This window comes from Notolepis coatsorum, assembly GCF_963971535.1.
Source record: "Notolepis coatsorum genome assembly, chromosome: 6".
NCBI classification, from domain to species: domain Eukaryota; kingdom Metazoa; phylum Chordata; class Actinopteri; order Aulopiformes; family Paralepididae; genus Notolepis; species Notolepis coatsorum.
The window spans coordinates 97,888,350-97,911,828 of NC_140170.1; the positions used below are offsets into that span (position 1 = coordinate 97,888,350).

At 42.9% G+C, this 23,479-nt stretch overlaps 1 protein-coding gene across 1 annotated transcript in view; it reads left to right on the plus strand.

Moving 5' to 3' along the window:
• The window catches only part of cacna2d2a (calcium channel, voltage-dependent, alpha 2/delta subunit 2a), a gene marked incomplete at its 5' end in the record, with an annotated part of 125,353 nt that overhangs the window by 95,811 nt on the left and 6,063 nt on the right, over positions 1 to 23,479 (plus strand). The window contains 9 exons of the mRNA XM_084315695.1: positions 12,867 to 12,929; positions 13,260 to 13,363; positions 13,504 to 13,602; positions 14,328 to 14,419; positions 14,512 to 14,559; positions 17,659 to 17,730; positions 19,302 to 19,454; positions 20,929 to 20,981; positions 21,896 to 21,951. Coding sequence (XP_084171821.1) covers positions 12,867 to 12,929; positions 13,260 to 13,363; positions 13,504 to 13,602; positions 14,328 to 14,419; positions 14,512 to 14,559; positions 17,659 to 17,730; positions 19,302 to 19,454; positions 20,929 to 20,981; positions 21,896 to 21,951 — 740 coding nt within the window. The remainder of the gene's footprint in view (positions 1 to 12,866; positions 12,930 to 13,259; positions 13,364 to 13,503; positions 13,603 to 14,327; positions 14,420 to 14,511; positions 14,560 to 17,658; positions 17,731 to 19,301; positions 19,455 to 20,928; positions 20,982 to 21,895; positions 21,952 to 23,479) is intronic.

A 23,479-nucleotide genomic window follows, 5' to 3' on the forward strand; every position in this document is an offset into this window, starting at 1 on the left:
CCTTGTGCGTGAGTGACGCCGAGCGAGAGCCGTTACGATACAGAACGTTAGGTTATAACTATAACCAAGTTCTGTTAGTAATGGTGACGCTCGGCGTCCGACGCCGCTGCAGCCCTTGATCTCACCTTGTGGTGAAAGCTTGGGAAGGAGGCGAGTAGGTGGCCACACACCTGCTTATGAAGGTAAGCTGATGAGGGGTGTGGTCAGACGAATATTGGGATAATGGTACATTGTGGAATTTTATTCAGTGCGCGTGCACAAGCGAGGTACAGTGCGTGAGTGACGCCGAGCGTCACCATTACTAACAGAACTTGGTTATAGTTATAACCTAACGTTAACCATTGTGTGTTGATCTGTCTAAAGCGTTTGACTCTGTGGATCATGCATTGCTACTGCAGAGGCTTGGCTGCATAGGTCTTGGTAAAATGGCTTTGAGCTGAAAAACTCAGTGTGTCTCAGTAGAAGATTATACCTCAGCTGCTCTTACTGTAAACAAAGGTGTTCCACAAGGTTCTATTTTGGCCCCTGTCTTATTCTCCATCTTTATAAATGAACTAGGAAATGGAATAAGCCCAGCACGGTTTCATTTATACGCCGATGATACAGTTGTTTACACAGTGGCTTCCTCTTTAACTCAGGCCATAGAGCTTCTACAGCAGTGTTTCTCAAAGAGTGGGGCGCGCCCCACAGGGGGGGGGGGGGGGGGGGGGGGGGGCGCAGAGGCATGACAGGGGGGGCCTTGAGATTAAAAAAAATAAAAAATGTGGATTACATAAAATTATCACTAAAGTGCTATCTGTTGCAGCTGCACTGTTCTCCATGAAAATACCATATTTGGATAAGTTTGACCATTTCTCAAAATCTGAAAATCATTATTTAATAAAACACAGAAAAGGATCACCAAGTTACTCTGGATAAAAAAAAACTTTACAGACAACATTGAGACAAAGCTTCCTGACACATCTCCATCCAAACTCTTGGAAGAACTCATTGAAATCTCATCTGATACCACCTGGAGAGCTAGTTTCAGAGTGTGGTGCTGAGTACCAAGTATCTCATGATGCAGCAGTTAAGGTGTTGATACCATTCAGCACCACATATCTGTGTGAAGCTGGCTTTTCATCCATGACAGCTCTGAAAACAAAATGTAGGGCCAAGTTGAGCCTTGAGGATGACATGCGTGTTGCCTTGTCAAAGACTGACAGCAATAAAGACTGTTTGCTTATTTCCTATGTTCGCTTTGTAAATTCCCAGTCACTGAGTGAAGATCTGCTGTTTTGCAAATATGTCAAAAACAGAGCGACAGCTGATGAGCTCTTCAAAATTATTGACAGTTACCTGACAGAACATGGACTGAAATGGGAGAACTGTGTGGGCTTTTGCTCTGACGGTGCGCAGGCCATGGCAGGGAAAAGGTGGGGGCTACAGGCGCTCATCAAGGGGGGCCAAACGCGCAATGGACGCACTGTAAATTCACAGAGAGGCGCTAGCGTCAAGATAGCTTAGCCCTGAGCTGAATGAGGTTTTGACAGAAGTTATAAACGTGGTAAATTTCATCAAAACCCGACCCCTGAAACCGCGCCTGTTCTCTGCGCTGTGTGAGGAGATGGGAGCTGACCATTCTGCAGTGCTGTTTCACAGCGAGGCAAGGTGGCTCTCGCGAGGGAAGGTGTTGTCAATTTGAAAGGTCACGATATTGGTGTTATTTCAATAAATTTAAACATGGCCCATTTCATGACTATTTTGTTGGGGCAAGGGGGGGGGGGGGCCCAAAATATTTTGGTCCGCCAAAGGGGGGCCTGACAGAAAAAGTTTGAGAAGCACTGTTCTACAGGATGCGTTTAATGCTGCAACACTCCTTGCTAAGGCTAAGGCCATGTCCACACAAATGGCAAATTATTTGATCGCTTGCATCGTTCTGCCACACGGAACTGCGTTCTGGCAGCCTGAAGACGGTACTTTTTGATACTAGCTCCCAGAGAGCGCAATTCTGAAGACGGCCCCCGTTGCGTCACCATATTTACAAGCGATACGCATCTTCTCCTGAAACGATGACGCGTTGGCCCACTTCTCCCTTACCCCGCATGCGCAAACTCTCAGCCAACATCACAACAACAATGGCGTCGTACAGAGTAGTTGTGTTCGTGGTGCAGAAGTTATTGAGCCTGATCGGGCTTTTGCGGCAAACTGTTCCATAGCATACCCCTTCAAGTTTCAAGTTTCTTTAATAGTTGTCATACAGAAGTACAGAATACTTTTGTACAAAATGCTTCTTACTGTTGCGCTCCAGAGACTGTGCAAGACAAGATAAGTATGAAATAAAAACATAGTAAAATTAGAAGTAAAAAAAAAAGAGGTCACAGTGTTCAGTTTAGACATATGTACAATGTTCGATGCAGAATAGACGTAGTTACCATACAATATACAATACTGTGCAGTGTACTAATATACAATACTATATAGTGCAAGGCAGAAATGGAGAAATGGGACGAGGTGCAATTTAGGTACAATTCACAGTAGGTGTACGAGTTGTAGTGCAAATCCTTTATCAATAAATATAAAGTGTAAGTGTGTTTGTGTGATCTAAAGTGTGGAGAGTGGGTGCTGCAGTGTGTTGTTTGTTTGAGTGAGTGTGTGCGTGTGGGTGTGTGTGCTGTGTGCATTTGATGGTTGTTGCATAGTGATTATGCAACATGTGATTATTGCATTCAGTTGATCATGACAAATCCTCTCTTACCTTGACGATTAAAAAGCCTCCATAATTTAGTAGATAGTATCCCCATGGCATGGTGTTGAGCTGTAGCCAGCAAGCTATGCTATCAATATTAGCTAAATAATTAGCGTCACATAGCTGGCCTTTTTCTGAAAACCCAAGCACATATTGTTCCATAGCATACGCCTTCAGTTGATCATGACAAATCCTCTCTTACCTTGACCATTAAAAAGCCTCCATAATTTAGTAAATAAATCTGTTGCCAGCCAGCTAGCATTGATGCTATTCAAAATGCTATCCACATTAGCTAAATAGCTAAGCAACTAAATACAGACAACGTTTGCTAGTCGAAATGACTGGACACACACAGGGACAAGTTAAACATCAATCAATTAATTTATTCCAACAGGTAGTTTGAGCCGCGGTCTCTCTCTCTCTCTCTCTCTCTCTCTCTCTCTCTCTCTCTCTCTCTCTCTCTCTCTCTCTCTCTCTCTCTCTCTCTCTCTCTCTCTCTCTCCACTCCCGAAGTACGTTGCGCCGTGTGTCACTGGAAAAGTAGGTCAGCTCAAAAGCACAGAACCGGCCGACACAAGTTAAGCTGCTAGCAACAGACACTATAACACTTCCGGTCGGGGGTTTTCAAAATAAAAAAGGAAAGACATTTGTTTTGTACATTTGTGGCATGCACTTATTATCTTGAGACGTTTTCGTTTTTACAGAAACCTTAAAATGAAACGAAAACGAAACAGAGGAAAATCGTTTTAGTGTGGACATGTCCTAAGACAGGTCCTTAACACTTTGAGTGCCATGGGTCCGGTGCCCCGGAACCCCGTTGCGTGCCACCACCCACTTCAATGACAGAGCTCTCATATTTGCGAACGCATAAACTATATCTTAAATTATGGCTATGTGTCTAATATGGCCGTCGCTTATCAATGACTTTTTTGCAGTCAACATTGTCAAAACGGATTGTTTTTTAATCGGTTAATTTCCGTTTTGTACCATTTTGAAAAACGCTCGTTTCTTGAAAGTTTCCGAAAATTTCAGAAGATTCTGTGATAATCGCCCTTTACTGGAATACACTGGAATACACAAAACACGTTGTCATTTTTCGGCCTATTTATGAATCGTTTTCAAATAAACGCTAGTATATGTGTACTTATGCACGCTATATACACACATATGGCACACGCTGCTATATAGGTGAAAATAGCTCTGATTATCTCAAGACTGGTAAAATAGATTCCTTACCTCAGATCAGATGTTCTCCAAAAAGATTATTCCAATTCCTGATCGCCATTCCAAATATCGATTGCGTTTATTGATCCAACGCTGGGTACTGGAAACACACATTTTCCGCTGTTCTGGTGGTGGGCGATTACTTGGATCGTCTCCGGTTACTTGTCTGACAAGTAAAATGTGGAAGCAGGACTTTTTTTTCTCCATGCGTTTCATTCAATCCAATCCAAAGGGGTGCAGTACCATCCGGAGAGACGATAGGGGGCGGTATTTTCCCTGTTCGAGTTCAGACAGATCCCCACTGGTAACATGAGGCTAGATTGATGAAAAATTTATGGAAATCGATAATAAAAAAAAATAACAATCAAAAACTAGATCTCTCGTCTCTCTGGCACTCAACGGTTGGCATGAGCTAACGAGAAATCTCGTCGTTGGCACTCAAAGTGTTAATGCAAAAAAGACCAAGTACATGACCTTTTTTCGCTCTCGAGCTAATACAGCTGTCCCTCCGATTCTGACACTGGAAGGGACATGCCTAGACAAAGTAGCATCCTACAAATATCTGGGCATATGGATTGATGAAAAGATGCCCTTTGATGTACATATTGGGATCCTACTGAGAAAACTTTGGCCTAAACTAGGCTTTTTCTTCCGTTTAAATAAATGTGAATGAGTTCCTTTCTGTTTGTATTAGACTATGGCGATGTGATTTATATGCATGCTCCTTCCTCCCTGCTTAAAAAGCTGGATTCTGCGTACCATGCTGCTATACGTTTTGTAACGGGTGCAGGCTCTCGCACCCACCACTGCACGTTGCATGTCTTTAGGATGGTCCTCTCTGTATCAAAGAAGACAATCACACATGGTGATTTTTATCCTGAAGTCATTGTTTTTCTTTTTTCTTTTTTTGATTATCTTTTTCCCCCTCCTTCTTTTTCCGATTTTTCTCCCATCCCACTGTTAGTCGTTATGCCAATTCCCAACCCCCTTCCTGGTTGTTGCGCACTTTCCCCTACTGTTGGTCCGAGAGGCCGGAGACTGTCACATGCTTTCCTCCGACGCATGTGCAGCCAGCCGGCTGCCAGCCTGGCCACGCAGATTCTCACCGGGAGAGTGTAACGTGTGGAAGGTCGCACTACCTCTCTCCAGATCCTACCCTTGCTGAGCAGGCGCCCCGACCGAACTGTAGGGGTCGCTGTCCACAACGTCCAGGACCCACCCACAGCTCCCCTCCCCCTAACTCAGCCAAACGAGTTAGTATAGCGATCAGCCCGAGCCAAGGCAATGCTGACTCCCCGGGAGTTGAGACCGCAGTCTCTTGCATTGGTGACGAGCACAATCTCCGCTACGCCACCTGACCGCCTGAAGTCATTGTTAGGTAAGCTGCCTTTATATATCTCCAGACTTCTGTCCTTTTATACTTGCTTTTTTAATACCAGACAAGCAGCAAATGGGATGCTTTTAAATGTTCCTTTGATGCAGTCAGAGCTTGGTAATACTGCATTCTCCTACTATGCTCCCTTTTTATGGAATACGCTGCAAGTGAGATTTGGTCTAGAGGCACTTCCTACTGTGAATGCTTTTAAAGGTATGCTACGACTAGCCCTTCATGAAACATGTAACTGTTTTACCCGATGCTATTGCTGATCTGATTATGCTTCTTGCCACTGCACAAATGGCCATCTGTGTTTGTATTTGATTTGTATGTTTTTTGTTTAATGCCCTTGTTTTTATGTTGAAACGTGTTGTGTGCCGTGTTGGTCAGGACTCCCTGGAAGAAGATATCTTGTTGTATCTCAATGGGACATTCCTGGATAAATAAAGGATATACTAATTTTTTTTACCTTCTGTAGTGTGGTAGTGAAAGGGTTAACACAAATGCATATCAACACCACTATTTCTTTTTCACATTCAGTCATACCAGTTCATATATCAAGAACAAGTAATGTCGTTTTGGTGACTTCTTCGGACAAACATTTACGAAGAGTACATTTTAATTTCTGACGTGCATTTCTTCTATGTGTCTGTGTCAATATGCCCAATGAAAATAACCTCTCACATGGTATCGCGCGAGAGGGGGAGAGAGATAACCTCAGTTTTACTGTACAAAACTATATTAGTCTGTAAAAGGTTGGCAAGAGATTAACATTGGACTCCATTCAGTTGGATTTGTGACACTGTTTTGATTCCACATAGTAGAAGGTGAGGTCTCCCTTTATTTTCCTCATGTGAGGTTGGACACAATTACATTGTGTGACTTGCTTTAGAAGTGTGAGTGATCCAGGGAATGATCCTTGAGTAATGGAAAATGTAGCTCACCAATGTGTCTGTTGTTGCGACGCCTTGAGATCCATCGTTTGGTTTAATGCTTAAAACAAACAGGGGATGTCTGATTGGTTATTGATGTGGGGAGCTGTTGCTTTTGGCCAATCAGATGGTTTTGGCCCGCCAAGTGGTGTTCCTGGGGTCGCATCGGAAATCCATTGCATTGCTCGTGATAAAAATACAACTCATGTGCAAAACCACCTGCTGAGGCTGTGAAATATATATATATATATATGTAACGGTTGTGACAACGTCACCTTAAACTTTGATGCCCCGAGTGGGAGTCGAACCCCGGTCTCCCACGTCCGAGGCAACAACACAGACCGCTATACCAAGAGGTGAATTCACTACTTCGCAACGTGTCTATCTGTCTTTGAGGATGTGAGAGTGAGTTTAACCCATAGCACCGCTACTCACCCCAGCCCTTCTTGACTGCGCTTCACGATACCATCCGTTACACTCACCCTCTCAAACTCACTCCACTCCACCCAAGGCACTTCGATGCCCCGAGTGGGAGTCGAACCGCGGTCTCCCACGCCACAGGCAACAACACAGACCGCTATACCAAGAGGTGAATTCACTTCTTTGTACAGTGTCTATGCGTCTTTTGAGGATGTGAGAGTGAGTTTAACCCATAGCACCGCTCCTCACCCCAGCCCTTCTTGACTGCGCTTCACAATACCATCCGTTACACTCACCCTCCATAAACTCACTCCACTCCACCCAAGGCATCCGGGTCAGTCGGCACCATTGTAACGGTTGTGACAACGTCACCTTAAACTTCGATGCCCCGAGTGGGAGTCGAACCCCGGTCTCCCACGTCGCAGGCAACAACACAGACCGCTATACCAAGAGGTGAATTCACGACTTCGCAACGTGTCTATCTGTCTTTGAGGATGTGAGAGTGAGTTTAACCCATAGCACCGCTACTCACCCCAGCCCTTCTTGACTGCGCTTCACGATACCATCCGTTACATATATATTAATGCTGTTAATCGATTAAAATATTTAATCTGATTAATCGCATGATTGTCCATAGTTAACTCGCGATTAATCGCAAATGAATCGCATTTAAAAAAATAATAATAAAATGTATCTACCTTAAACAGATCTTTTTCAAGTTCCAAGTTTTAATACTCTTATCAACATGAGAGTCAACAAATGCTTGCTTTATGCAGCCATTTAACACAAGAGGATGACCCTCATGCATTGCAAATTTGCATCAAATTCAAAACAGAGTGATGCACAAAATAACTTAAAAGAAAATAATAATTTAAAACAATGAATAAAGTGTGCAGCTCTCTTTCTCTCTTGCCCCTTCCTCATCTCTCTCACCCCCCTCTCTCTCTCTCTCTCTCTCTCTCTCTCTCTCTCTCTCTCTCTCTCTCTCTCTCTCTCTCTCTCTCTCTCTCTCTCTCTCTCTCTCTCTCTATATATATATATATCTCACACACACACACACACACACACACACACACACACACATTTATAAATAAAAATCGTAAAAGTTAATCGTGAGTTAAAAAAAATAGTGGCGTTAATAGAATCGGGCAATACCGTGTTAATACCGCGTTAACTTTGACAGCCTTATATATCAGGGTTCATCTTAAAGCTGCTGGTGCCTCTGGGAGTCTGTGGAAAGCCTTCTGTTGCACGTGGGCTTGAGAAGGGATGCAGAGCACTATTCAGCTGGGCAGGTAAACTCACTCTGAAGTTGCCTACAGTACTGCAGCTTTAATTCAAGTATACAAGAATCGCCAAAACTCTCTCTCTCTCTCTCTCTCTCTCTCTCTCTCTCTCTCTCTCTCTCTCTCTCTCTCTCTCTCTCTCTCTCTCTCTCTCTCTCTCTCTCTCTCTCTCTCTCTATATGGGTAATGCATGTATTCCCGGTAACCTGCCCCATTTCTAAGCCATATAACCCAGGACGTTATACGAACAACATTAAAATCTTTTCTCATGTCAAGAATGATTGTTAGATTTTTGCGGCGGCCATTGAACCCCTGTCCATAGCTCTTAGAGCTGAATCCTTGTTCTCTGGCATTAGGAGGGGAGGTAGCGAGCATAAAGTATCTCTTTATGCAGACGATCTATTGCTCTACATATCAGACCCAATGGCTGGTATCCCAAATATTTTGTCTCTTCTAAAGGTTTTTGGAAGCTTTTCTGGCTACAAATTAAACGTACAGAAAAGTGAATGCTTCCCAATTAATGATCTCGCCCGGAATATTTCCCATCGCCTTCCATCTTTCCAGATAGCGGATACTGGTTTTAAGTACCTGGGCATTAACATCTGCCAATCTCTTTGCTCTCTTCGAAAACAAAACTTTACCACATTAACAACAAAGGTAAAGGCTGACTTACAGAGGTGGAATGGCTTACCCCTGTCCTTAGCTGGCAGAGTACATTCCATTAAAATGAATGTATTACCCAGATATTTATACTTATTCCAAAGTCTCCCCTTATTTCTCCCCAAAGCATTTTTTCTTGATCTGGATAAGATGATCTCTTCATTTATCTGGGAGGGCAAAACACCAAAATTATCCTTGCTGCAAAGGGATAGGAGTCAGGGAGGAATGGGCCTACCAAATTTCATGTTCTATTACTGGGCCGCCAATCTTCACAAAATTGTCTTGTGGACGAGTGAACCGGACAGCAGCTGGGGTCAACTTGAGGCCAGTTCTTGCCCAACATCTTCCCTTCAAGCTTTAGCTTGTGGTGAAATGCCACTATCACCAACAAAATATAGTAAGAACCCAATTGTTGTTTCCACATTAAAGATATGGGCCCAGATGAGAAAGATATGCGGGTGGACTAAGCTCTCTATGTCAGCACCCATCTGTAATAACCACCTTTTCTTACCTGCTACACTGGACGCTGGGTTCGCTAGATGGAAGAAAGAGGGACTAATCACTTTGAGTGACTTATACATAGATGGTGTATTTGCAGAATTTGGGGACCTATGTGACACATATAACTTACCTCACTCTGACCGGTTTAGATATTTCCAGATTCGGCATTTTGTGAGGACCCATTCCCCTACGTTTCCACAGTTGCCCCCTCCATCAGGTGTGGAGCGTTTTCGACACTCGGCTAGTATGGATAGGGGCCATGTTTCATATCTCTATGATACCATACCTAGAAAAGACACGGCCATAAACAGGATTAGGACGGGGTGGGAGACTGAACTAGGGGTAGCCTTCTCGGATGAATGGTGGGGGGACGCACTAGAGGGAGTTAATACCTCTTCCTCCTGTGCCAGACTTGGCCTTATTCAGTTTAAGGTCCTTCACAGAGTCCATTATAGCAATGCCAGATTGGCTAAAATATATCCCAATGTGACAGACAACTGTAACAGATGTGCACAGTCACCAGGGGATCTAACCCACATGTTCTGGTCCTGCTCGAAACTGATAACATTCTGGAAGTTCTTTTTTGATACCATCTCGGAGGTACTGGAGATTACTATAGTGCCCTGCCCCCAAATTGCTATCTTTGGGATCCCCGAGGAGGATGTGATCTTGACCAAAAAACAACACAATGTAGTGTTGTTTGCCTCACTGATTGCCCGCAGGAGGATACTCTTGCATTGGAAAGCAGAACCTCCCCCATCATCCAGATTATGGCTGAATGATGTGATGTCATTCCTAAAACTGGAAAAAATGTAATTTACAATTCGAGGATCAGCTGATAAATTCTACACACATTGGCAACCGCTAATCTCATATGTAGATAGAATAGATCCGTTTCCTCCTGACTGAAGTTATGTCGAGTGCCATGTAGGGGGGGGACAGTTTTCACTGAGTGGGCTTACCTGTTGATTGGGGTTGTTGGGGACAGTAGGCGTGTATTTATTTAATCTCCCACCTCACGTATTTAGGGTCATACGACCTGGCTTGTGTATCGGACCTGGAGTTGCACTTATGTTTCATTATATCCATAGCAAATATACTTATCCTTTAAGAGTACCATATTGCTGTTAAAGTGGATCCTAATGTCACATTTTGTATTTTTCTTATTTTATTTTGTATGTATTTATTTACTTTTGTACTGTCTTTTTTATTTTTTGGGGTGGGGCGGGAGGGAGGGATATTCAGTAAGGAAAAAACAAGGGACATGACATATGTATGCAAGATATGAATGTAAATGTAATCTTTGAATAAAAAACTTTGTTTATAAAAAAAAAAAAAGATTGTTATAGATGCCAAAAAAAAAAAAAAAACATCATGTAATGAGGGATGGCGGACCTCTAAAGTTGACCTAAGTTACCGGGAATACCAATTCACTATCTCCTCCAATTTAAGAGAGAATTAAGATGTTTTTGTTGTTTTGTAGGGATATCATCATCATGTAACATAATACCATAGTTCTCTCCGGGTTATCTCAAGAGAATTCAAATGTAGCTGAATCTGAAGGAAAAATACGGGTAGAGGGATATGAGTCAACATAGTTCATGGCCTTCAATTGATGACAAACAAAAAAGGCTTAATTTTCATGGCAGATGCATGATATGTTTTGGGCATGATCTTGGCACCCCAATGAACAACCAAAATGAGTTTCGTCTTTTGTGGCCAATTATTTTAGGAGATAATTACGTTTCACATATTGATCCCAGGTTACCGCGAATACCTATCCTCACAATTCCAGATAAACACTTAAATCTCCTATTTTACTAAAGATTGGTGAGATTTTATTTTTGGAAATCATAACAGCAATAATAAGGGTTATGTGTAAACCAGAATTACTAGAATGTGTTGTGTTTTGTCTGTTAAAATGAGCAAAAACAAGGAAAGGGTATTCCCAGTAACTTAACAAACAGGTGCAAAAAATACAGTTCTAGAACAAGTATTTAAATTTTTTCTATATTCAAGAAAGTGGAAAGGAACCCAACATTTTCAATTGTCTGCACACAATCGTTGTTTTGTTATTCCAAGATGGCATTTGAACAGAATTTTGGAAAAAACAGGTATTCCTGGTCACCATGCCCCTAGTCAGTCTACACCAACCTGCCCCTAGTCAGTCTACACCAACCTGCCCCTAGTCAGTCTACACCACCACCATGCCCCTAGTCAGTCTACACCACCACCATGCCCCTAGTCAGTCTACACCACCACCATGCCCCTAGTCAGTCTACACCACCATGCCCCTAGTCAGTCTACACCACCACCATGCCCCTAGTCAGTCTACACCACCACCATGCCCCTAGTCAGTCTACACCACCACCATGCCCCTAGTCAGTCTACACCACCACCATGCCCCTAGTCAGTCTACACCAACCTGCCCCTAGTCAGTCTACACCACCACCATGCCCCTAGTCAGTCTATACCAACCTGCCCCTAGTCAGTCTACACCACCACCATGCCCCTAGTCAGTCTACACCACCACCATGCCCCTAGTCAGTCTACACCACCATGCCCCTAGTCAGTCTACACCACCACCATGCCCCTAGTCAGTCTACACCACCATGCCCCTAGTCAGTCTACACCACCACCATGCCCCTAGTCAGTCTACACCACCACCATGCCCCTAGTCAGTCTACACCACCATGCCCCTAGTCAGTCTACACCAACCTGCCCCTAGTCAGTCTACACCACCACCATGCCCCTAGTCAGTCTACACCACCACCATGCCCCTAGTTAGTCTACACCACCATGCCCCTAGTCAGTCTACACCAACCTGCCCCTAGTCAGTCTACACCACCATGCCCCTAGTCAGTCTACACCACCGTGCCCATAGTCAGTCTACACCACCACCATGCCCCTAGTCAGTCTACACCACCATGCCCCTAGTCAGTATACACCACCATGCCCCTAGTCAGTCTACACCAACCTGCCCCTAGTCAGTCTACACCACCACCATGCCCCTAGTCAGTCTACACCACCACCATTCCCCTAGTCAGTCTACACCACCATGCCCCTAGTCAGTCTACACCACCACCATGCCCCTAGTCAGTCTACACCACCACCATGCCCCTAGTCAGTCTACACCACCACCATGCTCCTAGTCAGTCTACACCACCATGCCACCATTCTATTATATATGCTAGCCTACCCCTGATAATATTAATACATTTAATTAATGTGTTAGCTTGTAGCTAACGGCCTGGGCCTCCATGTTGTGTTGTTAGCTTGTAGCTAACGGCCTGGGCCTCCATGATGTGTTGTTAGCTTGTAGCTTGTAGCTAACGGCCTGGGCCTCCATGATGTGTTAGCTTCAATTAATTAATTACCGGAATACATATAAGTTACCGTGAATACCTATATGGTAATAGTATTCCTGGTAACCTCTCCTTTTCACAAGTCACCGGAATACATATCAATATCAGGTTACGGGAATACCTATTTAGGTAACCAAGAATACCTAGGCATGGTATTCCTGGTACCTAAAGGTATTCTCGGTTACCTATAGGTTACGGGAATACCTTTCTCCAGTTACCGGGAATGCTTTACAGATACCTCTCTCTCTCTCTCTCTCTCTCTCTCTCTCTCTCTCTCTCTCTCTCTCTCTCTCTCTCTCTCTCTCTCTCTCTCTCTCTCTCTCTCTCTCTCTCTCTCTCTCTCTCTCTCTCTCTCTCTCTCTCTCTCTCTCATAGGTATGGCTTCCTGGCCGTGTTCGCCGCGACTGACGGAGGCGTCACCAGAGTCTTTCCCAACAAGTGAGTCTCCTCCTCTCTTTCAAGGCCATGCATGCATCTGTTTTGATTGATTGATTGATTGAAAACTTTATTAACAGATTGCAGAATGGGTACAGTACAGTACAGCTCAATACATACAATTGTTAAACAAAGTTTGCCTTTGACGCCACGGCCCTGAGTTACAAGTGCACCCCCCCTTAGATCTTTCTTCGGAGCGGCTATACATTTAGCAGTTTTTAAACCGTCCCACCACCGTGAACATCTAGGACAGGAGGCTGACCCTTGGTAAAGCTGGGTGTATAGATAGATGATAGATTCACAGCTTGGATGTGTGCCGACTTAAAACCCCAGGGCGGCGGAGACATGGGAGGAGGACCCCGAGCCATTTAACGCCAGCTATTACCGCCGCAGCCTGGACAACAAAGGCTACATCTTCCGCGCGCCTTATCGGACCGGTGAGTGATGCTCTGCTCTAAAGTGGCCAGGCCAGACCTCCGGACTCGCCGCTGCTTGTATATGATGCCGGTTCTCCTTTGTTCCTCCCTCCCTCCTGACGGGGCTGAACCGCTGTGTTTTGTGTCCTTCTCCCCGTCAGCGAGAGATGAGCTGCTCAACCCCGAGAACGACACCATAGGGGTCCTGGTCAGCACGGCAGTGGAGATCACAGTGGGAGGGAAGACCATCAAACCTGCAGGTGAGAGAGAGAGGGAGGGGAGGGGAGAGAGAGAGAGAGAGGGGGGGGGCGAGAGGCGGGGAGAGAGAGAGAGAGAGGGAGGAAGAGAGAGGGAGGGGAGAGAGAGAGAGGGGGGGGAGAGAGAGGGGGGGTAGAGAGAGAGAGAGGGGGGGGGAGAGGGGGGGAGAGAGAGAGAGAGAGAGAGAGAGAGAGAGAGAGAGAGAGGGAGGGAGGGAGAGAGAGGGAGGGCAGAGAGAGAGAGGGGGGAGGGAGAAAGAGAGGGTGGGGACTGGGGAGAGAGAGAGAGAGAGGGGGGAAGGAGGGAGAGAGAGAGAGGGGGGAGAGAGAGAGAGAGAGAGGGGGGGAGAGAGGGAGAGAGAGAGCGAGATAAAGAGAGAGAGGGGTGTGGGGGAGAGAGAGAGAGAGATAGAGGAAGAGAGAGAGAAAGAGAGAGAGGGGTGGGGGGTTGGTTCTGGACTCATTGTGGGTTCTGTATTTTAAAAGATAATTATGTCTCTTTTATGTTTGTTGTTTGTAATATCTGGCACCTTGTGTGTCGTGTGTCGTGTGTGTGTGTGTGTGTGTGTGTGTGTGTGTGTGTGTGTGTGTGTGTGTGTGTGTGTGTGTGTGTGTGTGTGTGTGTGTGTGTGTGTGTGTGTGTGTGTGTGTGTATGCATGTGTCTTTGTCTGTATCTATCGGTCTGTCTCTTTTTTTTCTCTGTATTCTCCTCATTCATCTCTATTAGTGGTTGGAGTGAAACTAGACCTTGAAGCGTGGGTGGACAAGTTCAAGATCCTAGCCAGCAACCACACTGACAACCGCCAAGGCTCAAACACGGTAACATGACAACAAACCTGCAGTTTGTTATGAAAACTATACAGCTGCAGAATCAAATGACGTTAAGATGATCTATGTGTTTTCTATGGCAGTGTGGACCAAACAGTGGCTGTGAAATGGACTGTGAAGCCAACAGTGACGTAAGTCATTTAACATTTTGAACGAGATGCTGAGATGAGATGAGATGAGATGATTTGAGTTTAGTTGAGTTGAGGTGAGCTGAGTTGAGTTGAGTTGAGTTGAGTTGAGTTGAGTTGAGTTGAGTTGAGTTGAGTTGAGATGAGATGAGATGAGTTGAGATGAGATGAGATGAGATGATTTGAGGTGAGATGAGATTCATTCAAACCTTTATTTATTCTCGAATAACAATTGAGGTCACTCTCATTTTCAATGTCATCGAGACTTACAGACATTTCAATGCATACATTTTTTATAATATAATAATAATAAATAACAACTCTATCTATATAGCACCCTTCACACATGGACCGCAGCCTAAAGTGCCCCACAGCAAGTAGCACAAAATGAACATAGGCATAAAATCAGCATACAGTCGACAGAATAAAAACAATGTATAAAATGGAGACAGAAGAATAGGTATAAAAGACAATAACAGTAGTGCAACGTAGAACGTGCAGAGATAGGCATAATAGGCATAAAATAAGTACAATAAGTACAGTGTTGCTCAAAGGCATGTGAACCCCCCTGGGAACAGCCAGTCCACAAACACCCCACACATCAATCCCCATCACATCCCCATCCAAGACCCTGATAAAGCATGTCATGATCAAAGGAAAACATACAGCTCGCGTGCCACTCACACTCACACACCGCCATGTATGGCAACGGGGATGCCACCCCCGAAGAGATGAGATTAGATGAGTTGAGTTGAGATGATAACATTAGTTGAGTTGAGATGATAACATTAGATGAGATGATAATATTAGATGAGTTGAGATGATAATATTAGATGAGATGATAACATTAGATGAGTTGAGATGATAACATTAGATGAGATGATAACATTAGATGAGATTAGATGAGTTGAGATGATAACATTAGATGAGTTGAGATGAGTTGAGTTGAGATGATAACATTAGTTGAGTTGAGATGATAACATTAGATGAGATGATAACATTAGATGAGATTAGATGAGTTGAGATGATAACATTAGATGAGTTGAGATGAGTTGAGTTGAGATGATAACATTAGTTGAGTTGAGATGATAACATGAGATGAGAGGAGATGATAACATTAGATGAGTTGAGATGATAACATTAGATGATATGATAACATTAGATGAGTTGAGATGATAACATTAGATGAGTTAAGATGATAACATTAGATGAGATGAGATGATAACATTAGATGAGATGATAACATTAGATGAGTTGAGATGATAACATTAGATGAGTTAAGATGATAACATTAGATGAGATGATAACATTAGATGAGTTGAGATGATAACATGAGATGAGAGGAGATGAGATGAAATGGTGAGATGAGTTGAGATGATAACATTAGATGAGTTGAGATGATAACATTAGATGAGATGATAACATTAGATGATATGATAACATTAGATGAGTTGAGATGATAACATTAGATGAGTTAAGATGATAACATTAGATGAGTTGAGATGATAACATTAGATGAGATGATAACATTAGATGAGTTGAGATGATAACATTAGATGAGTTGAGATGATAACATTAGATGAGATGATAACATTAGATGAGTTGAGATGATCATTTAAATATAATAAAGCAACAGATAAACAAAGTAGAAAAATTACTTGTTGACATATCTACGAGAATCAGCAGATTGCTACAGACATAAGGAGGGTTATGTACTCTAAAAAATTTGGACAATCTTTATCTTCTTTATTTTATCTCGATAGATCATTGAGGAAAAGCCCTCATTTACAATGACATTGAGAGTACATATACTGTACGATAAATATAATAAATAATGCTAAAATAATACAAGAGATAAGAAAGAAAAGAAAATATAAATTAATGAATTAAAATCAACTGCAGACTGTGGTGGAATGGTCGGTGATTAGGGATTTAAACAGACTAGTGTATTGAGTTTTTTTTTTTTTTTTTTTACTTTATTTTTTAGCGTTTATCGCTTTCCTGGTCAAGCATGACCGACAGTTGCAGGGTGAAACGGGAGAGAGAGCAGGGGGAGTCATTCGGCAAATGACGGCGAGTCCGGGAATCGAACTCGGAGTCAACCAGATCCGTGACGCAGCACGGAGTCCCGCGCGAGCGCGGTAACATGGTGTGCTACTGGAGCACCCCTGTGTATTGAGTTTTAGCACAGAAACTAAAAGCAGATTTCTCCAGCTCAGTACAACTCTGGGGACTTCATTGAGTCCATCATCATCATCATGCTAAGGTCCAGATGTTCAGTCTAATATAATAATAATAATAATAATAATAATAATAATAATAATAATAATAATAATAATAATAATAATAATAATAATAATAATAATAATAATAATAATAATAATAATAATAATAATAATAATAATAATAATAATAAAATAATAATAATAATAATAATAATAATAATCTAATAATAAAAAAGTATTACAAGGAGGAATATCTCCAATAATGGCTTTATATAAAAACAGAAGCCAGGTATTTTTGCCAAAGAGAACCACCCAACCTTATTGTACAGGATATAGTGGTGAGTACCATAACTATCACCGGTGATAAATCTGAGGACTGAGTGATATACGGAATCTAAGGTCTTAAAGAAACACGCCAACATTTTGGGAAATTACTGTAGCTTACCGTCTTCTCCAGAGAGAGACAAGAAGATACATGGCCGGTTAGCCTAGGCATTGTCCAACTAACACCTCTCCCGAAGGCTAACCGGCCATGTCCGCTTCCATTCATTGTGCTAAGCTAGGCTAACATGCAGCCAGATAGCTTTCTACTGAACGCACAGAGAGGAAACTGGTATCTATCTTCTCGTCTCTCTCTGGAGAAGACGCTAAGCTAATTTCCCAAAATGTTGGCGTGTTCCTTTAAGAGTGGAAGCAGCAGCAACGTCTATAAAATACATCTCCATAATCCAAGACAGATAAAACTGCTTCAACGACTCTCTTTCGGCTAATCATTGGGGGAACTGGTTCCTATATGAGAAGCGTATCGTTTCCCTATTGTCTGTACCTTGACATCTGGGGTCTCTCCCATCATCTCCCCCTCTGGCTGTGTCTCCAGGACCTCCTGTGTTACCTGCTGGACGACGGCGCCTTCCTCATCATGTCCAACCAGAAGGAGGACTGGAACAAGGTGACGGACTCTTCTTCACACTGAAGGTCATGTGGGATATTGTGGATATCATGAAGAACGTACTCAGTCAACTGAGGTCCGATTAATAAGGTTTAGCCAGATAGATAGAATATTATACAAGATAGTTAGATACATGGCTGAGGCTTCCGCCCCAGGTGATCAGCTGAAATGACCCAGGTCGAAAAGACAGATTGGTGTCGGGAGGAGCCCTTTATAGTGTGAAACAGGGGGGGGGGGGGGGGGGCTATATTAATCCCAGCCGAAGAGTGCAAGAGCGCTTCCGCATTCTTCCCCATTCGCCGGTAAGCAATGCGCATTTCCTTTTCCTTCGCCCAGGTGCTCGCCGCGCATGCGCATGAGGTCCTCGCTTGGTTCAGACCCCCATTCAACACGGTTAATCACAGATGCCAGAACGCGCCATATTAAAGCCTTTGGTTCATATTAGCAATGCTGGTCGCAACGCTGGTCAATCACATTAACGCTGGTCAATCACATTAATCACAGAACACGCCATATTAAAGCGCTAACTTGTCTTGACTCACTGTTACTAACATTCGCTCTATTAAAACAACAACTGTGATATATCTCCTGCATCTTCTCACCGGTCTCTCATCTCGCTAGTGAGTTCAAGGGAAAGCTTCAAGTACAGGAAGGAGACATTAGACTAATTGCAACACAGTCAGTCACACAGGTTTCCATAGGCGTATATGTCACACTGCTATAGTACGTAGCATCAATGGACTTGGAACTCCTATTGTACATTTGACTGCTTTTAATCCTTGCCAACTATTTACTGACTCATTTCTGTCTGTGTGACCCATTGTCTGGCAGTCCTGCTGAATATTTAGCTCTGCAAACACGCGTAACTACTTCAGTTAGCTTATTCAATTGGGTTAAAGGGTAAATTGTTAAATGATTGTATTTGTAAAAGGACATTACATCTCCATCTGGTAGTCTATATTGATGTCTTGGTTTTACCTTCACTCTATGAACAATGCCCAGTCACTTTTTTCGTTGTTGTATAAAGTTGGCATTAGTCATATTAATTTATTATAATTATAGTAATATTTTTTTTTTTTTTTTTTTTTTTCATATTGTGTTCAACTTTACATGAGTTGCTTGAGGATACTGCAGGCTACCAGTACGTCCATCGACATGAATGAATGAATAACGTTATGGCGTTATGTGGTCCTCGTTTGGATAATATGTAAAGTACAGTTGACAGCTGCGTTGTGTTAACGTTACAATGTACAGGGAAATAACGTTATGGCGTTGCGAGTGAATCTGGTCCGCGTCGCGATAATATACATGTATTCCATTTCGGCGTCTGAGCGGGGAAAAAGAAAATGCGCATTTGGAGGGCGTTACCGAAGCCAATCAGGGCAAAATGCGGAAGCGCTCTTGCACTCTTCGGCTGGGATTAATATAGACGCGGGGGGGGGGGGCACAGGATAGTGGACAATGGGGATGGGAGGGTGGACATTTGATATCCACGACAGTCATCATCAGAGGATCCTCCTCCCGACGCAGAGCTAACGCTACTCGTCTGCCTCCACCACCTCTCTCTGCAGGTCGGCATGTTCTTCAGTGACGTAGACCCCTCTCTGATGCACGCCCTCTACAACAACTCTTTCTACAACAGCAAGAAGTCCTTCGACTACCAGTCTGTGTGCGAACCCATGCCTAGCAGCAGCACGGGGGCCGCGCCCAGAGGGGCGTTTGTGGTGAGAACCTTTATACTAGATTGTGCTACTGGAGGACTGGAGGACTGGATGATGGATGGATGGATGGATGGATGGATGGATGGATGGATGGATGGATGGATGGATGGATGGATGGATAGATAGATAGATAGATAGATAGATAGATAGATAGATAGATAGATAGATAGATAGATAGATAGATAGATAGATAGATAGATAGATAGATAGATAGATAGATAGATAGATAGATAGATATATAGATAGATAGATAGATAGATAGATAGATAGATAGATAGATAGATAGATGTAGATAGATATAGATAGATAGATAGATAGATAGATAGATAGATAGATAGATAGATAGATAGATAGATAGATAGATAGATAGATAGATAGATAGATGTAGATAGATGTAGATAGATAGATAGATGTAGATAGATATAGATAGATAGATAGATAGATAGATAGATAGATAGATAGATAGATAGATAGATAGATAGATAGATAGATAGATAGATAGATAGATAGATAGATAGATAGATAGATAGATAGATAGATAGATAGATAGATAGATAGATAGATGGATGGATGGATGGATGGATGGATGGATGGATGGATGAGTAGGTGGGTGGATGGGTTGATTAATGGATAGATAGGTGGATGGATGAGTAGGTGGGTGGATGGGTGGATAGATGGATGATGGATGGATGGATGGATGGATGGATGGATGGATGATGGATGGATGGATGGATGGATGGATGGATGGATGATGGATAGATGGATAGATGGGTGGATGGATGGATGGATGGATGGATGGTTGAAGATGGTTGTGGGCGACAGTGGCTCAGGAGGTAGAGTGGTTGCTCTGGTAGTCGGAAGGTTCCCGGTTCGATTCCCGATTCCCGTAGCGTGTCAAAGTGTCCCTGAGCAGGACACTTAACCTCTAATTACTCCCGATGTGCAGGTTGGCACTTTGCATGGTTGCCTCTGCCATCGGTGTGTGAGTGAATGGGTGAATGTGAGGAACAAAATTGTAAAGTGCACCAAAAATGCACCATTGACAGACAGACAGATGGATGGATGAAAATTCTATAAAATTTTACTTCATTTAAATAATATAAATGTCTTGGAACACAATTAGAATGTGCAAGATGCAATAAAACATTACATAAACACAAAGCATACACGTGTAGAAGAAATTAATTAATTAAGTTAAAATGTACACAATCGGGCGGCCGGGTAGCGCAGCGGACTAAGTGTCTGTATACCACCACAGAGACAGTGGGATCGAATCCAGCTGTGGTGCTTCCGGGTTGGCCGACCGTCCATACTAACACAATTGGCAGTGTTAGCGGGTGGGAAACCCGGCGAGGGTGGGTCCTGGTCGTTGTAAACAGTGACTCCTACATTAATTCAGTAGGATGGAAATACTGTACTATTACTGTACATCATCCATTGTGTTTGTATGTTTCTCATCACTTCTCCACGTCTCCAGCCCACCATCGCAGACTTCGTGAGCCTGGCCTGGTGGTCATCAGCAGCCGCATGGTAAGAACCTCATTCAGCGAGAACCTCATTGAATATAAAACACCTGCAACTTCCCATTTCAACTACAGAATATTACGCATACATACTCTGAAGGGGTTTTATTCCAAACATTTATTTACAATTTATAAAAAATACAAAGTGATTGCACCGTCAGAAATGTCAGCAAACGATTTTGTAATGTAAACGCCCGAGGATAGCTGCTGATGGACAAACAATCTTTTTAGAGTAAGATGAGAGTAAGCAGAGTAAGAGTACATGGACGCTTTAATATCTCACATGGCACTTATTTGGTTGATAACCTTGTACCATTTAAATTCATCATGTATACAATGCTATACCGCTTGAACTGCTGCGGTCAGGCAAGTGCTACCGGAGTCTCATGGCCAGTACAGAGAGACTCAGAAGGAGCTTCTATCCCCAGGCCATCAGGATGCTCAATGACTCCATGTAACAACCCATCATCTGCACTCACTGCACACACATCCACATGCACACACTCACTTTAAACAAACACTCACCTTACCACTCACTTTACTCACTTTAGACACTTTAACACACTTTATATTTATCTATTATTAAAGAGATTTGCACTACATTCATACCTCATTTGCACCCTACCCTAAGTGTTGTACCTCATTTCTGCATTGTACCTCACTGTTACTCATGTTACTCTGTATTGTATATTCATTGTATATATGTTTATTGACTGAACATTCCTTTACTTACTTTTTACTTAATTCTTAATGACTTTTTTTACTGTATGTAGCACACTCTCAGGGGCTCATACAGAAACAAGCATGTCATCATAAAGTATTCTCTATTTTGTTTTGACTAATAATAAACAAACTTGAAACTTGAAACTATATCCACCAGTCAGCCTACTAATGCGGTAATGTACTAACCTCTTCCTCCAGGTCATTGTTTCAACAGCTCCTCTATGGGATGGCCTATCACAGCTGGTTCATCACTGGTGCGTTCAACTTTTAAGAGACATTTTCACAGAACATTTGATTGTACTATTTTGTGCACTTCCAGATTCTATTTTCACAGCACATTGGCACATTTTAATTTCAGCTGAACACAATCTGTGTACAAGCATAGATCTACACACAGTATGTTTTTCTAAATCTGTACTGTGTCATTTTGGGATAGAAGTGTGAACCTCTGAAAAGTCTAAATAGTGTCTGACAAAATGTATCTTTACTTAAATAAAGATCGCATGGGGGCATCTGGGTAGTGTAGAGGTCTAAGCACTCGCCTACCACCGCAGAAATACCTCCGGCTTGGTCAGTCGTCCCTACGACCATAATTGGCAGTGTTCACATGTGGGAAGCCGTGGGGTATGAGTCCTGCTTGTTGCAATAGCGACTCCTACTGGTCAGTCTGGGCGCCTGTTCAGCAGGGGAGGGGATCTGGGGATCTAGAGGTTGACTGTTTAACAGCATTGCAGATTCTCACGTTGAGATCGGAAACAAGTTCTAAGCATTCACTGTTTCTTTTCTGATTGTTTTTCTATTTAAAATCGTTCCTCTCAAAACAACAGATAGCTGTTGACTTTAGGTTTGATATCTCTTCAAAGGTCACTTTAAAGGAAAAAAGAACATAATGTATGTTCTGTATAATATAGTTAGTATAGCTAGGATAGTTTAGTATACATAGTATAACTGTATATTGTATAGGATATTGTATAGTAGTGTACATGGGACCCATTACCTTTTAATTCCTTTAATTTAAAGCGCTATATGAATGCAGTTAATTTATAAATGCAGTCCATTTCTCTCTATTGATTGGAACATTCCGTATGAATGTGTATGCATGTGAATGAATGTTGGTGGTGGTCGGAGGGGCCGTATGCGATGATTATTCACCACGCTTCCGTGAGTCTGCCTCAGGGCAGCTCTGGCTGCAATAGACCTGTCGCTAAACCACGCCCCCTTTGAAAACTCAGTCAAGCTAAGCCGACCGTGGATGACTCTCGTTGACGATGGCCGTAGGTAGCCCCTTTCCTGACTGTGATGAAAGCCTTGCTTCACAGTCACGAAAGGGGCTATGCCGTGGGAGATTTACCACAGCAGGTAATAGACCTGTTTTTTTTTTAAAGATAACACAAATATTTCATCTAGAAGCAGACAGAGAGGGTTACAATATGCAGTGGAAAAGTACGTTCATGAGATACACATTTACCTTAGACCTCCATGGTGATGCAAGCATTAGCTATAGATAACGTCGCATTACTTACAGTTGACTTGATTGAAGATTACAAGAACTATGACGATAATCCATGATTATTACTATTGCTGATACATTTAGTTTAGTGGTCCAACGCAGTATACGAGCTAGACCGACAGTTGTGTCACTACTAGTCACTAGAATGAGGAAAAAAGTGAGAGCTGTCACTTGTCATAGTTGTCAACAATCCTCCATAAAGGGGTGAGACGTCAGAGAATGGTATGCTGCACATTCTAGTGTACATCAGGTCAAATGATTGATTACACTAA